Source organism: Drosophila sechellia, chromosome 3R (genome assembly GCF_004382195.2).
Source record: "Drosophila sechellia strain sech25 chromosome 3R, ASM438219v1, whole genome shotgun sequence".
NCBI classification, from domain to species: domain Eukaryota; kingdom Metazoa; phylum Arthropoda; class Insecta; order Diptera; family Drosophilidae; genus Drosophila; species Drosophila sechellia.
This window is the reverse complement of record NC_045952.1, coordinates 10497688-10513701: the sequence shown is the minus strand read 5'-3', so window position 1 is coordinate 10513701 and position 16014 is coordinate 10497688. Positions and strand designations below refer to the sequence as shown.

At 42.1% G+C, this 16014-nt stretch overlaps 1 protein-coding gene across 2 annotated transcripts in view; it reads left to right on the top strand.

Moving 5' to 3' along the window:
- The window catches only part of LOC6616661 (hormone receptor 4), a 53406-nt gene extending 38024 nt beyond the window's left edge, over nt 1-15382 (top strand). The window contains exons 1-3 of one of the 2 annotated variants that reach the window (XM_032720633.1): nt 2086-2600; nt 6976-7632; nt 10298-15382. In XM_032720633.1, coding sequence (XP_032576524.1) covers nt 7008-7632; nt 10298-12351 — 2679 coding nt within the window. In that variant the 5' untranslated portion in view covers nt 2086-2600; nt 6976-7007 and the 3' untranslated portion in view covers nt 12352-15382. Of the gene's footprint in view, nt 1-2085; nt 2601-6975; nt 7633-10297 lie in introns of those variants that run through there. The other variant, XM_032720632.1, reaches the window with a different exon arrangement.
- Nucleotides 15383-16014: the final 632 nt, after the last annotated feature.

Genomic DNA, 16014 nt, shown 5'->3' with positions numbered 1-16014 from the left:
ATATTTAGCGTAATGAGTTTTCATTTTCCTCGCTACCGATACGATGAAAAGCACAAGTTTTTATTGGCGTACGTTGGCCTACAGGTGGCTTCTACGTGGCCATTTCCCTTTGCTCTATTTTAACAATATTTCCCTGATCGGTCAGCATTATGTGAAGGTTAAAAATAATCGGGAGCGATGCGATTTGTATTTATTTTGTTTGGCAAAAAACTTTCACAAATGAGGCAAAGTTCTATTTTCGGGTGGGGACGCATATATCTGTATCTGTATCTGTATCTGTATCCGTATCCCTTGTGTATCCGCCAGATATCTGACGTACTCAGTTGTTGTGTGCCGCTCAACTTTTTGCCGGCGAAAAAACCAAAAAAAAAAAAACATATCTTCAGGTGTTTATTTTTAGGTCATGGCGTGTGCTCCAATCAACATACACAAAAAAAGTGTCTCGGTTATTCTGAGGCTTTTCTTAATTAACCCGAACCATTTTAGTTAACCCATCCATAAGCTTAAACTGTGAAGATTTTCATTGAAATTCCTATACAGCGTCGCCCAAATTTTATTTTCGCACTATTTGCAACTGCAGTTTTGTTTATGTTTCGCAGTAAAAACATTTGCGGAATTATTGCCACTGCACATTGCACATTGCACATCTGACATGCAACCTTGTCCTTAGCACATGAAAACTGTTGTTTCGTTTACAATGTGAACGAATGATAAACATATGAACCGAAATTCCAAATGCTGTTCATTTTCAAATCGGGCAGAAAAAGAACAGTGGAAAACGGAACTTACATTGTTAGTAAATTTGAATAGAAACTAGATAAAATATGCCTAAAAATATATATAAACAACATATTTTGTGTTATTATAAAAAAAATATATATATATTTTAAATATATATGTATAACTATATTTGAAATATTTCTTGAGATTTTACAAGTTCAGTCAAGCACATAAATATTTTCCACCAGTCAGTCACATAAATCAATCAACTTAAGAACTTGTCCATCTTATATAATTCTCACGAAAATCAGTCACCAGAACCTATGGTTATACCAGTATCAAACGATTCCACTGACGCGTATAAATGAACCGCATTTCATTAAGTAACTTCCAAGTTGATTGAGGATTCATGGGAATATTTCCGCCCTGGACTTTTGTATTGTCCAAACTGACTTGGTAGAGTTCATAAAAGTGCCCAATTACCTCGAAATTGCCCAAACAAATCCTCAAGTGAAATTGTTTAAGACAGATACTTGCCAAAATGCTTCCAAACAATTTCCCCCCCTGACCTTTGCTGCCCAACGTGAAAAGTATCTCGGATATGCAATAATCCCAGACATCGACCCAAAAACTGTCCATAAATGGTCAAGTGAATCATTTGTTTAGAAATTGGTACATTTTTGGCGGCCGGCTCATGCAAACGATTTTCGGATGGATCTCAGTTGTTTACGTCGATGAGAAAATTGCTATGTCTAATGGGCCGCAATTTTCGCGCACACTGATGACGTATTTCGGGAAATCATAACATTTGCCAGCCGCTAAAAGTCTCACACAAGCGCACGAATCGATGGATACCGAGAGATACTATATACACACACATACCTATACACAAATGGTCATGGTATGGGGGGTACCTGTTGTATTATTTTTACCTCAAGCGAGACCGGAGAGAATCGAAGTCGAAAAAGCGTTGCTTGCCCGCAGTGAGAGAGGGAGAGCAACGAAACTCACCACGGCGGAAAGACCTGGCAAACTGTTGATTGGCTGGAGTGCGCGTGCGCGATGAAAATGGCTGCAGTGTAGGGAGGCAACCAGACCTACGATTGGATCAACATCGGGCCGCCAAACCGGCCGGCTATACAACAATCACACACACACACGCATATATATACTATACATTCGAGGCATATGACGTCGATGAGCAGCGAGATTTCCCCGCCACAGAGAGCGCGAGTTTTTCGATTTCGATTTCGACTCTGAGGCGCGTGCCGCCCGAGCAGGGGCATTGCGGACGAAGCAGTGTGTGTGAGCGAACAGCGATGTTGAGTTTCATTCATAAAAACCGAAAGAGGGCGCATCTCGTGCCTCAGTTGTGTTCGGACAAGCAAACGCGACGGTTGAAATAGAATTATCTAAAAAGCCAGCCAGCCAAGCAAGCTAGCAAGAAATCAAGAAAGCCAATTCAGCAGCAAACAATATACAGATATATATGTTCAACGCGGAATATAAATTGAAAGCATCGTTTGTGAAGTGAAACAAATAAGTTAGTGCCAAAAAGAAAAATATTAAAAAAGAAAATAAAGCATAGAAGCAATTTCGTGCTTATCAAAACTTAAACTGAAGTAAAAGTGAAAGGATATTTCGGCAATTGGCGACGGCATGAATGAAAGCCCACCGCCTTATAAGATGATTACACGAGCAGTGCTTTATTGATTTTTGCCTCGCAGTGAGAAAGAGAACGAAACTTTCGTCAAACTGACTGTGAAAAATTTAACAGAACATCTAGGAGCGACAAACAGCCGAGAAGGCAACAAAAACAAAAAACAAAAAAGCCAAGGGAAAACCCTTTGAATTCTTCTGCAAGTGCCATTGCGATCCAGGTGGGTGTTTGTTGAAAAAGTGAAGTTAAGGAAAACATTTTAGTGACTCTCGATAAAATAATATATATAAGTTCTAAAATTGTGGTCGTTCCTTAAATTAAATGAAAAATGTTCTGTGATTCTGTTTGAATTATTGGTCAGCGAATTAAATTTATAAGAACGCTAAGAAGCATAAATTTGATTGCTGATTTATGTGTGCCGCCTTGTCGATGAGAGACTTCTTGAGACTTCCTATTGGCATTTGTTCTAGAGTCCAGTTGACTTTGAAATAAATTTTAAACAAATTTTAAATGGCATTTGTTTTAGAGTCCAGTTGACTTTGAAATAAATTTAAAAAAAAAATTTTTAATATCTGGTATGAATGTATAAAGTTTAGAAGATTTCAAAAAGTTTGTGATTTTGTGTAACTAATTTAAAAAAAAATAATGATAATATCCAACATAATAATAATTTTGAAAACCCCCGACGCTTTGGGTTTTATGAATAAATTTGATAGTTTCAGAAGCCATTTGCTAATATAATCCTGCACCGGCTAGTCCGGCTAGACTATATTATTTTCTCAGTTTTAGATGAAAGATATAAAAATTCATTTAACGCATAATAAAAATTTCTGCACGTTATTTAGAAGGCACCTGGGCGCAGAGACACAGCCAAGCGGCAAAATTTACGACCTGCAACTATGTATAAACGAATTTATGTGGCCAAGCACAAGTGCAATCTGCATTAGCCATTTGCAGTTTTTGTAATTAAATTATTGTCATACACTTAGCGCTCAATTAAAAGAGCAATCTGCTCAGCTCAGTTGTTTACAATTTGATGGCAAATGTTTTGATGTTTTTCGCTCGTCTGCATTCCACACATAATGCACATAATGTATATATCCTCCGATCCGCAACGCCCAAAAGCTTTCCCGCTAATGCACTTCCTAGTTGTGGAATGGAAAAACAATTAGCAAAATGATTTACATGCAAGCTCCCATAACCGAGCCATCATTTATCATCTATCAATCCCAAAGCTTTTCCATCGCTTTTCGTCGAATTTTCGTATTTGAGCCATTAATTATGAGATCAAAACAAAAGGTGCCGACGCCTGCGATGAACGGGTCAACGTAGAGTTCATTTAACACTTGCCGCAGTTGCCAAATGGCACTTTGACACCAAATCCCCCAGCTCCTTTGGATTTTTCTCAAACTTTAAGTGACCGAAACGCGTGAAGTTGCCGTCGGTAGTGTGTTTTTTATTATTATTTCTTCTGGTTTTTCGTGCGTTTTGGCTGCCAAGTCAAACAAGAAAATTTTCATTTAAGTGCCCACTAAAATGATTTCAAACAAAGAGGCGAAAAAGCAATCTTTATAAAAATATACATATTCGGTGTGGTGTTGTTGTCTGGCCCGCGGCTGTTTATTTTCATTAATTGTTCTCATGAGGAGGGAAAACAGGCAACCAGAGCTGTTGGCATGAAAAGTGTGACAAAGTGTTACGCATGCAAAAGACGGCGGCAAAAGATACATTTTCATGTTGTCCATGTTAACTTGTTGGACACTCCTGGTGAAGGGAGGTTGGTGGTGCACGGGGGATTGGGGGATTGGGGGATTGGGAGATGGGGTTCCTGCTCCCGCTGTGTGAATGATGGACTTTGTTGCCGCCCGGCCATTCCATCATCGTTTCGTTTTGGCTCCGTGTCGCATGCAACTTGCATGTTTTCTATCTATGTATCTGCAAGATACTTTTTCCCTCCAACACACACATGCACACACACATTTGACTAATGATCGCCATCCCTTCTCCTTTAAACGTTTCTCCAATTTCTCCTCATATTAATAACAAAAGAAAACAAAGCAAAAACTTGTATTATTATTGTTATTATTAATTGAGATATTTTTTTATTATTTCGTGCTGTGTACCAAGGCTGTGAATGCAAATCTGTCGATATTTGAGTACCGTATAGTATTGCACAAGCTCCCCCGAGACAACAAACTTGTAGTTTATTTTCGGAGCCGTTAAGTAGCCAAAGGTCGCTTAGTGCGTCTCAAAATTTAATCCTCAATGAGGTCTTCAGTGCTGCCAATGAAAACAAATGGTTAAAAATCGAAAAATAACCTGGGACCTGGGGGTCAGCCATGGCCTATCCTATACCCCTTCCTCAATTGCCAAAGCAAACAAATTGGCGCCCATCTATCCGATTGTTAACACTCTCGAAATAATAATAATAGCGAGGAGGGGGTTAAAAAAGAGCGTATAGAACTCCGAGTGGAACTATGGAAATGGCTAGAGTTATAGCGACAGCTGCAACCGGTTTGGCAAAACTTAATTAAAATAATATCAACATAACAATTTTTTCATGCTCGGCGCTTTATTTTTTTTTTTCCTTCTACCTCATCGAGCCGTTAAATGTATCTTTCGGATATCCATCTCACTCTGGCGCACAGTCACTGCCAATATTCATTCATGGCTAAGAGATCTTGACGTGTGTTGTGTTGGTTGTCTGTCCTACTACACTAAAAACAAAATCAGGAAAAATGCTATGCAAAAATATGCAGAGTGAAAGAAGTCAGGGGATCCGGACCGGAGACAAGATTTACAATATACATAAACGCAGACGGCGGTTCGAAACAGTGGCACTTGCCTATGACGAACGTTGAGCCGGAAAAACTCTAAATGGCAAATGGGCGCCAAACAAGATCTCTAAAGCGATTGCGCTGGTTGTCAGTCGAAGTTTAATTCCACAGCCAATCGTAATCTTCTTAGGCAGTTGCCACTGTAGATAAGCAACAGCATCGCTTGCCGTTGTTGGTTTTTCTTGATTTTTTTTTTTTCATTTAAGGGAGTGTCAATTGTTAGCCAAGTTATTAAGAGCCACAGAGGAAGACAAAGACCGGGCCAAGAAGTCCAAAGAGGTGGCAGTCGGGCTCGATTCGATGCTCTACTCCAACCAGTTTTTCAGACTTTGAAAGGTTCGAGGTATTGGATTTTATTTTGGCCGCCCGCGGATGATTCATGTGGCAAGCCAGTGAAGAGAGAAAAAAAAATAATAAAGGCAGATACAAATCTTTGATCGACTGTAAAAATTATTGACTCGGGCGCATAATTTTATGAATGAACAAAACACAAAAAGGCACAAAGCACAGCACGCGCGGGCTCAGCCAACACAAATGTGTATCTACAGCATGCGGTGTAAATGTATCTGTATCTGTATCTGAGTCGGTATATCTGCGGCCCGACGTTTTTGAATGTAATTTCACTCGCTGCCCGTCTCGAGTGCACTTTGCCATGGAAATTATGCGTGAAATCAAATGTAAATAAAGGAGAAAAAAAAAGCAAAAGTGCCAAAAGCGGGACACACTCTTCCGCCGATGTTGCCTCTTCGTACATCCGACAGATACGCCGTGGCACGGTAGTTATTTTGGCGCATAGCTGCCTGTCAACACAAGTGCACTTGTAATGCAAATCAACGCGGTCAAGCCTTTGCCACGGCGGAAAAAAAAAAAAACAAAAAACAGTACAACAAAAAGCGGGAAAAAACTAAAAATAATAAAATAAAACAACACTCGAGTGCCTCGGATGACGCCACATCGAATGGCGGGGGAAGACCCAGACCCAGTGCCGCAAACTCGTTGCAGATGGCAATCGCAAATTCGGTTAGTTTATCTGTGATAAACACACATAGCCGTGGATAACTGCAAAATAAATAATAAGCCAAGTTTATGTGGCATTTGTTTAGAAAAATTGGCCAGCCACATCTCTAATTGAGAGACTTGCATAAGTTCGCGGCAGTGGATTGCGTAAGGTCACCGAATGACCCACTTCCCGGAATCGAGGTCCGATCCCAAACCTGTGGGGTGACGAGGATGACAATGATGATGAAGATGATGAGCCAGCCATGGGAAAGACGACTGTTCTACTTCTCAGGGCTTCGAGCTGCTAAGTGCTTAATCGATCTTAATTTAATTGCCTGCGATCGCAATCGTGGGCGCAGGAAGGAGGCGAAAGTCTCTGCGACAGATCCCAAAGACGACAACTCGATGGCAAATTAAATTGTTAAGTAATTTCGCCACTTGATGACCCGAAGTACTCACTACTCATTCACCAAACGGGTTATGCAATCGAACAGCTGTCGTGGCAAATCAATTGAAAGCCAAAGTGCGCGGCATTCGCAATTATGATTTTGCATGAGTCCGTCTGCGGTCAGCAGCTCTGATTGCACTCGACATTTCGTCTTAAATTTAATAGAAATATATCAGTTCGGAAAAATTAGTTGGAAAATAAGCACATCATAACTTAAGTATAAATTCGAGTTATAACTTTGCAAACTTATATTTAATACCTTAGTTAAAATTCTGCTAAATATTAATTCGAATTTCTTTCTATTTTTGCAGGCGGCGTAGCCCCTGGAACTCCATCAGCGGCCATGATCATGGAAGGGCTTGAAACCCTGGTGGCGCCAACGCATCACGCATTCCTGCTCACCGAGACGGCCGCGGCCGCCCACTTCAATGTGCTGAGCTTCGACACCTGTCTGTTCAAGACGAGCACGGCGGCCCAGAGCAGCGGCAGTCCGTCGACGGCCACCTACCTGAGTCCCGCCCAATTCGGCGGCAGTCATCACGGCGGCGCCAGCACCAGCAGCAACTCCCAGAACTCCTCCTCGACCGCATCCTCGTCGTCCTCGCTGCTCCACTACACCACCGCTTCGGCAGCTGCCGCTGCTGCAGCCGCCGCCGCTGCATCCGCCAACAATTCGGTGCTTCGTGCCCGCAACCAGACGGCCACGCCCACCCAGGGCGGTAGTCCGGGACACGTGGCCGTTCAGCCCAGCGCCACCGCCAGCAGCGGACGCAGCTCGGCCTCCCATCTCAGCCTGCTGAACACCAGTGGCCAGCACAGTCCCACCTCCTCGGCCGTCGAGCAGGTGGAGGCCCACAAGCAGCTGATCGAGGCGCTGCCGGGTGACCTCAACACACCGGTGACCACGTCCAGCGATATTCCCTCGTTCTTCGGACCCACCACCGTCGTGGAGCCGCCGCCCATTACTGGTGAGTACTAAAAACTATGCAAGACTTGGACTGGTAGTTTCATTATAAGAAATGCACGATATAAACATCTTGAAATCATCTTAAACTTATAGAAAGTTGAAGTTGTACTTCATAATACTTTACAATTTTAGTTGGACAGTTCGCTAATTCAACTATTGATAGTTAGTAGTTACTCGTATCTCCTTAGAAAGGAACTACCGTAGCCTGCCCGATAAATACCACGATCCTCGAGTGGAGTTAATTTAGAACGTAGCGAAAGTACATATATATTCCTTGTCAAGATAGTTCAATATTGTAATACGGCCTATAAATCGTGGACACAAAAGCCTCAAAACATTTATAGAGTTTTGCCTGCTGGCTGGCTGCGCCCCACCATCGGCTGGTAGGAAAAGTCTGGCCGTGAGTTTTCTTTATCTGCTGCTAATGGATGCAGCTTGCAGCTGCCACATGTTGCAGTGGCAGCAGTGGCGCAGTTGCAGTCCGCATGGAGTCCGCAACTAATCCGTTGTCAGTCCTAAGTCTCAACATAAATCAGCTCGAGCGGAGAGCGCAGAAACTGTCGTTATGCTGGCCCATATCTTGACTTACTTCTGCGCCACTCCAAAGTATCTCGGCTTTGTCTTTCACCGGACGACTTACCACAACCTTTTCTCCCTTCGGCTTGCCCCCGCCACCTTGCCACACAGCCGCAAGTTCAAAATCGAAAATAAACATTCGAAAATGTTGAAGTACCATTTTTTGAGGCATTTCTTTATTTGCACGTCTTCTGATTTGTTGATCTTGTTTTTCAATTTTTGGATTTCTTTTTTCCATTATTATTTTGAGATTTTGTTATTTGGTGTGTGCGTTTGCCTTAATAAATTCGTTTCGTATTATTAAGTTATGAGGCATTTAAAGCGGCCTCCAGCCAAGAGTTTCATATATGTATATACTTTGCTCACATAAATATAAATTAATAAAAATGTTGACATCCCAATGGCTATATCAGCGTATAGACTTCACAAAATTTATGTCATAAAATTTTCAGTTTTATTTTTGCGCTCACTTTTCATTAATGTCAAATAAAATTGAATTTTGCAATGATCACGACGCAACGTTCTCATATTTCTAAGACTGCATAATAATAATAAAAAAAACAAAACAACAACAACATCGCTTAATTAATCTAGAGAAGACAACAACAGCGGCGCATGTATTAAACATTTCCGTTCAGTGTCAATGTTTCGAGCGCAATTTTCTCACTAGACGCTGCCCCAAGATACGCGTACCATATCGGACTTGTATATATATATACGTATGTATATATCTACGGACATATGGAGCTGCATTTCTAATTGAATTAAGGCAAAGCAAATAAAGTATACTAGATTTGCTGCTGCTGCTATCAAAAACAATTGAGTTTAATTGCTCTTCTCTTCTCCGCCACAAAAGAATGACAAATTTTCGCCGAGAGCGTGTAGATCCATTGAAAATCCATAAAAGCATATATCAGATTCATTTGTGTCTAAAATATGTTTTAGCTATAAAGTTTGCCAGAAGCCAAAAAAATGTCACTCGTAAATTCTGGCCACAACCCACGCAGCGGCGACTTCTTGGCCAAAACGCTAAAGAAAGAACGGCGAAGCAGCAGAACGGCAGAAATCATAGACATGGGCAATTTTCAAATGAAAATCCATTAAAACAATTTGCATGACAATGATGGAGCGGCATTTAATCGCCAAACTTGGCAAGCTGGCGAGAAACTGCTGGCCATGTCTCACTCGGATTGGAGGGTTTGGACGAGCTGGTCGACCAAGGCTCCATATTGGCCAGACTGGAATGCGTCTGCTTTCGGGCCTGTCACAAAATTAAACATAATTTGTTGTCAACTTTTTCTTATTTCTTTTTTTTTGCTTTTGTTTTTGTTTTGGGGGCACACATACATAATTTGCTTTGGCTTGCAAATATATTGCATGAAACAATAGAAACGCTATCGCGAAAATTTCTGTGAATCCCAATGCATTGCGAAAACCAGATTGATGTCGCAGCACATTAGGCGCATTGCAACTCAATCAATATCCAGGCTAAAGCTCAAGTCCAAGCGGCATTAATGACGACAATCGTGAGCAGTAAAAAAAAGGGGGACGGGGTAGGAAAAGAGCAGAGCTGGAGAAGATATATTCCCGGCCTGGTAGCCGCGTAATTAGTCTTCTCGCCGACACTTTTGCTGCCTGGCCCCCAATGGCAACTGGCAGCTTCTGCACTTCTGCTCCTCTTGACTTCTGGGCACGACGAGCGATGAGCGATGATGCGACCTCCCGTGTCGTTCGATTTCCGCGAAATCAAAGCGCGCCCAGCTGCAGTCGCAGTTGCCCAGTGCCAATGCCAATGCCGTTCGGGCGAACTGTGATTGATATCGTTGCAACAGCAACATCAGCAGCAGCAACACCAGCAATCAAGGCTTTCAGGGCAATGATTTACTTTTTCATATAACCCAAATATCAGCCAGAGGGTTTCATTCTGTCATAATGCGGCATGGAATTCTTTAGAACTTTATGCAAAAACAAAACAGATCTTAGGTCCATGAAAAATTGCACTCTTATGACTTTTAAATCACTAGGATGAAAGTATCTCTAAAAGTAAAACCACTCAACTAACTTAAATATCCTTTGTCCCTCAATTGCAGGTTCCATCGAATCCGAGGATCTATCTTTGGAACCCCAGGTGATATCTGTGGCCAGTCCCGTGTTGTCACATTGCAGTCCGTTGAAAGAGGAGCGCAGCACTCCGCCAGCATTGACCATTGTCAAGGAAGAATCAAGTAATAATAGTTGTAATATGTACCCACAACACAACAACAACAACAACACCACAACATCATCATCAACAACCACAACAAGCAAACAGACAACAAGCGAAAGCAACAACAGCAACACCGAGTGCGTTGGCTCACCAGGCAACCATACACAATCACACCAACAGCAACAACAACAGCTGCAACACAACAACACGAGCAGCAACAACAGCAACTGCCACCACAGTCACCAACAGCAGCAGCAGCAGCAACAACAACACATGAGCTCCCCGCAACATCAATACCAACAACACCAAATATTACACCAACAACAACAATTGCCAAATCACCACCATCATCACCATCACCACCACCACCATCACAGTCAGCTACAACAACTCCAACAACAACAGCAACAACAACAACAGCAGCAACACCAACAACAGCCGCTACACCAACAACAGCAACTGCAACACCAGCAGCAGCAACAACACCACCAACAACACTATCAGCAACATGCCATTCAACACCAGCAATCACAACAGCAGGCTAGCAAAATCTCATATCGTGGCATTTTCACCACCACAGGCAACGCGATGAACGCAGCAGCTGCCGCAGCAGCCGCCGCAGCACAGCAGCAACATCAACAGCAGCAGCAGCAACTTCCCTCGCCGCAGATGGGCGTCCTGGCCGGACCGATGTCACCGCCTTCAAATAGCTTGGGCAACAGCTGGGGTCTGCCCAGTCCGGACAAGACCATGTTCCAGCCGCCCCTGTTCAGCCTGCCCGCTCACTATGCCACCATGCAGCAGCAGCAGCAACAGCAACAACAGCAGCAGCAACAGCAAGCGGCAGGAGCTGCTCCCTCGCCCTACGACGATGGACGAGCTGCAGCAGCAGCGGCGGCACAGCACGCCGAGCTCTTGGGCTTGACCATGGATTGCACACCTCTCTTGCTGAAACAACCGCCGCCAACTTACGCCGGAGCCTCAGCCGGCTTCCCGGGTCTGGGTGATCTGCACAGCAGCCACGAGCAGCAGTTGCAACAGCAACAGTATGTGCGATCACAGCCGAAATACCAGTGGCTTGACTCACCAGCGGACTATGCCCAGCAGCAACAGCAAGTGCAGCAGGTGCAGCAACAGCAGCAGCAGCAGACTCTGGTGCTGCCAGGACCCACTTCATCCGCCAGTTCCAGCAATGCCGCTCTGGGCGTTTTGATACCCAAGCAGGAGAACTATCCCGACATGCAGCCCAGCTCGAATGGCACGGGCTATTCCGGCGGATCTGGTGGCAGTTCGGCGGCAGCTGCTGCCGCCGCTGCTGCAGCAGCAGCAGTGCAACTGGCCGAGTACAGTCCATCCACCAGCAAGGGACACGAGATCCTGTCGCAGGTCTATCAGCAGAGCACTGTGCCCTTGAAACTGGTGCCCGTGAAGCCGCGCAAGTATCCCAATCGCCCCAGCAAGACGCCCGTGCATGAGCGACCCTACGCCTGTCCGGTGGAGAACTGCGACCGTAGGTTCTCCCGCTCCGACGAGCTCACCCGCCACATACGCATCCATACGGGCCAGAAGCCCTTCCAGTGCCGCATCTGCATGCGCAGCTTTAGTCGCAGTGATCACCTCACCACCCACATTCGCACCCACACCGGCGAGAAGCCCTTCAGCTGCGACATTTGCGGCAGGAAGTTCGCTCGATCCGATGAGAAGAAGCGCCACGCCAAGGTGCACCTGAAGCAGCGCATCAAGAAGGAGAAGGTGCGCGGCGAACAGCAGCAGCAACAGCAGCAGCAGCAGCAGCAACAACAGCAGCAGCAGCAGCAGCAGTTGCAGCAGCAACAGGAGCAACATCATTTGAGCCTGCAGCAACATCAGCAGTACCAGCAGCATCACCTGCTGCACTCCGCCGATTTGGCCATAGTCACTTCCAGTGCGAGCATGTAGAGACTAGAGAACTCGGCATCCAGCGTTGACCAGGCCAAGACTCCAACTCCAACACCAGCTCCGGCTGCAACACAGAAGGTTAGTCTGGCCCTGGCCCTGGATCTCGACGAGAGCGCCTTTCCCTTCGAGCTGACATCCGACTATGGCACCCTGTCGCCGCTCACCAGTCCCAGGCAGTTCAATTACGTGTGGGTGGGCCAGGACTCCAGCCAGCCCTTCTTCTACGAGGACAACGTCAGCGTCCAGGAGAAGTAGAGCTCATCCGGGGGCAATCCGTCGAGGGGAATCAATCGCTGATGCTGAATAATCACTTAGTGTATACTAAACTGTAGTCGTAGGAACGGGGTTGTGCTATCAGCAAAATCTATGCAAGACATTAAATAGTAGAGAAGATACAATATGCTACAGTTAGCCTAGATAATATTTCACACATCCAAGAATGGTCAGGATAGGAAATCGAGATATCGAGTAATCATGAAATTAAGAATCAAGAAATCGAGCAAGCAAAACAGAGTTACTAACCATACAAAGCCTAACTAAAGCAAATTGATGATTACTAACTATATTCGATGTAATTGAAATGGGAAAATATTTAACTTATGTCTCTAATACTGTGATCTCATGTGTAATAATTATTAATTTTAATTTCTTTACATAACTGCAAGTAACCAGTAATAATTTTAAAAATTATAATCCTTTCGCCTTTGCCTAGCTAATGTTCATTTTATAAAAATGCTAACACAAACAAAACACACAAACACTAATTTATTGCATTTTAAACTAATTATACATATACGTATGTATATCTATTATAATTATTAACTTATTATCTTAAAGGTTTAGATTTAGGTTTTAACATACAGAATACACGAAAACGAACAACACACACAAATCTTAGCATATCAGTTTTTCCCCTAAGCATTATAAATTGCATAAGTTCAAAACAAAAGTTACTTTTAAAATCGGAAAATGGAATTTTCGTGTGCTAAAAACGAGAAACTTGTTTAACGGAAACGGAAACGAAAACTTAAAATTGAAAAATGAACCCAGTGTACTTCCTTAATTGATTCGAAATCAAAACGGCAAATGGAAATGAAATGTTATTATACATTATAAATACATATATTTATCTTGAATACGTTTATGTTCAATCTACTGTAGAAAAGAATTTCTTCTTAGTTCGTAATGGTTTTTTTTAAGTTTAATTAATTTTTATATTATTAGTTTACTTTACCTTGCAAAATATATAACAATTTTTTAAAAAACATATTTCATTTGTGTTATTATTTATTAGTTTTCTTCGTTTTTTTTTCAGTTCAAAATTGATTTTCAAAACCAAAAAAAAAACGAATGGTGCATGCTAAGTAGATGGTTTCGGCTCGTAGTATTTGGCAATAAGGATCGCATAAAACGTTAAGAACTTCGTAGGTCTAAGACAATAGAAATATTGAATACAGCAGTACAAGTACAAGAAATCCAATCCAACAGTCCTAAATTCGAACCTTATTCCAAAAAACTATGTATTTTCCATAGCTTTACGAACTTTTGTATGGCTATGAATCACACAGTATACCTATAAAATAAGTATAAATGAAATTAGATAACGAAATTTTAATGCTCGGCTTATTCTGAATGAGTCTGGCGCCTCAAAAATGATAGCCTAACGAACTTGAAACGAAGTAGAAAGTGTGGAAAAGCACGAAAAACGCAGAAACCGAAACAGAAACTTAAATGAAACTCTTGTGCCACTTGACAAATATATTTGTTCATGTACTCGTACATACATAAATGTAGCGAGCAACGATAGCTGAAATACGATAGTAATGAAAGTAACGAATGGTTTGAGAATGTTTTAAATTCGGATCTATTTTATAGCAAAAACAATGGTGAACATACATATATTTTGCATAGCCGCTAAAATCAGTCACAAATTAGCATTAGGACCGAATAAGCTATAAACTTATAACTAGGAAATAGGTGAAGAAGGGCAGTGCCAGCATTGAAAACCACTTCCCCAGGGAGTTTAACATTAATCTATATATTTGTATTGAAAGTTTGTCATTTCTTAGCTAGTCTATAGTGTTCGAAGTAAGTCACAAAGTATCCAAAATGCAAATGAATTTGTGAAACTTATGTGCCATCAAGAAAATAATGAAGCTTATAAAAAGAAACAAAAAAAAACACGGACAAAGGAAAAATAATAATTATACCTAAGAGAAGATTTTGAAATTTTAAACGTTGTGATTTATATTGTTCATTTGATGCATGGTTCAGTGTTACTAACTATTATTCAGTAATTTATCCAAACGGGCAAGGCTTAAGCAAATTATATCCATAGGTGTATTTAATTGTGTACATAAGTAGATGGATGTGTTTATATCTCAAGTTGCTTATGGACAGTTTTTCTTCCATATATATATATATATATATATATATACATTACACGAATGTAGAATTCACTTGGATAAATGTATTTTATTGATGCATTCTTAGCTAGACAACAATTATTCGTAGCTAAGCCAAATACAAATTCAAATACGAATACGAATACATTTAATGCTCAAACTGTGAGGCAGCTTGCAAAGTGTGTTTTTGTAGTTTTCGCATTGCAGTTCAAATATAATTTGTTTGTGCGTTGAAATACATAGTAATCTAAGTGTTTATTAATGTCCTTTGTGTGCACATCAAGTATGTTACTTAACTACCATTCAAATGGGTATACCAAATACCGAGAGGCTCTCAATTCGCAAACTCTAATTTCCAAGACTGTCTTTGTGTTTAGATCGTTAAGTCTGTCGAATCGGTTCTATCATCCAAAATTGGGGTGGGATCCAACTGCTCCACTATATCAGTTCGCTCTTATAAATTCCACACCTAAAATATGTATATCCCTAAGCATAAGTTGATATTTTATGTCAAAGTAAACTAACAATATTCAGATTATATATTAAATACGTGAAAAAAAAACAAATATGCAAATTTGGCGAAAACACTTTTTGAACCAATTAAACAAACGAAATTTAAAATTGAACCAAACAAACCGTCTTTCCATTTTTTATGTATGAATGTACATATGTACATCTCGCACGTTTCGGCGAATGGATTTCGCTGTGGTCATATAAATTAGTTAGGCATTCGTTTCAATAAGCCATATCGTGGCCATATATAGCTGCGAAATGCAGCCCCAATAAAAAGCGCAATAAAATTGAAAATAATAGCCAAAGCTGGCCACAAGACGACGACACGGACGATATATGCCAGCACTCAAAACTAATGAAATGTTCCAAACTCCAAAGCGATTGCAGCCACCAGCAGGAAAGTCGCCTGACCAGAAAGAAACGAAACGCGCCAGTCGGTTCCGCTGCTGATTCTTCTCCTGACCACCGCCGCTCACCTGTTGCCACCGATTCCGATTCCGATCCCGATCCCGATCCCCAAAAGAGGAGCAGGCCGGCTGGGCTGCCAGCCAGCAGCGACAGGCGCATGTCGGGTATGAAATTCTTCAGTTTTCCCGGCTGCCAAAGACGAGCAGCCAATGTCTCGGGGATGCGGCCAAAGTTATGAGCGCAATTCTATCGTAAAAATGCAAAAAGGCCACCAAAAGTGGTCAGCTAGCGAAGAATGGCAGATGCTCTACACCGCATTGTTATTTTATGGAACTAA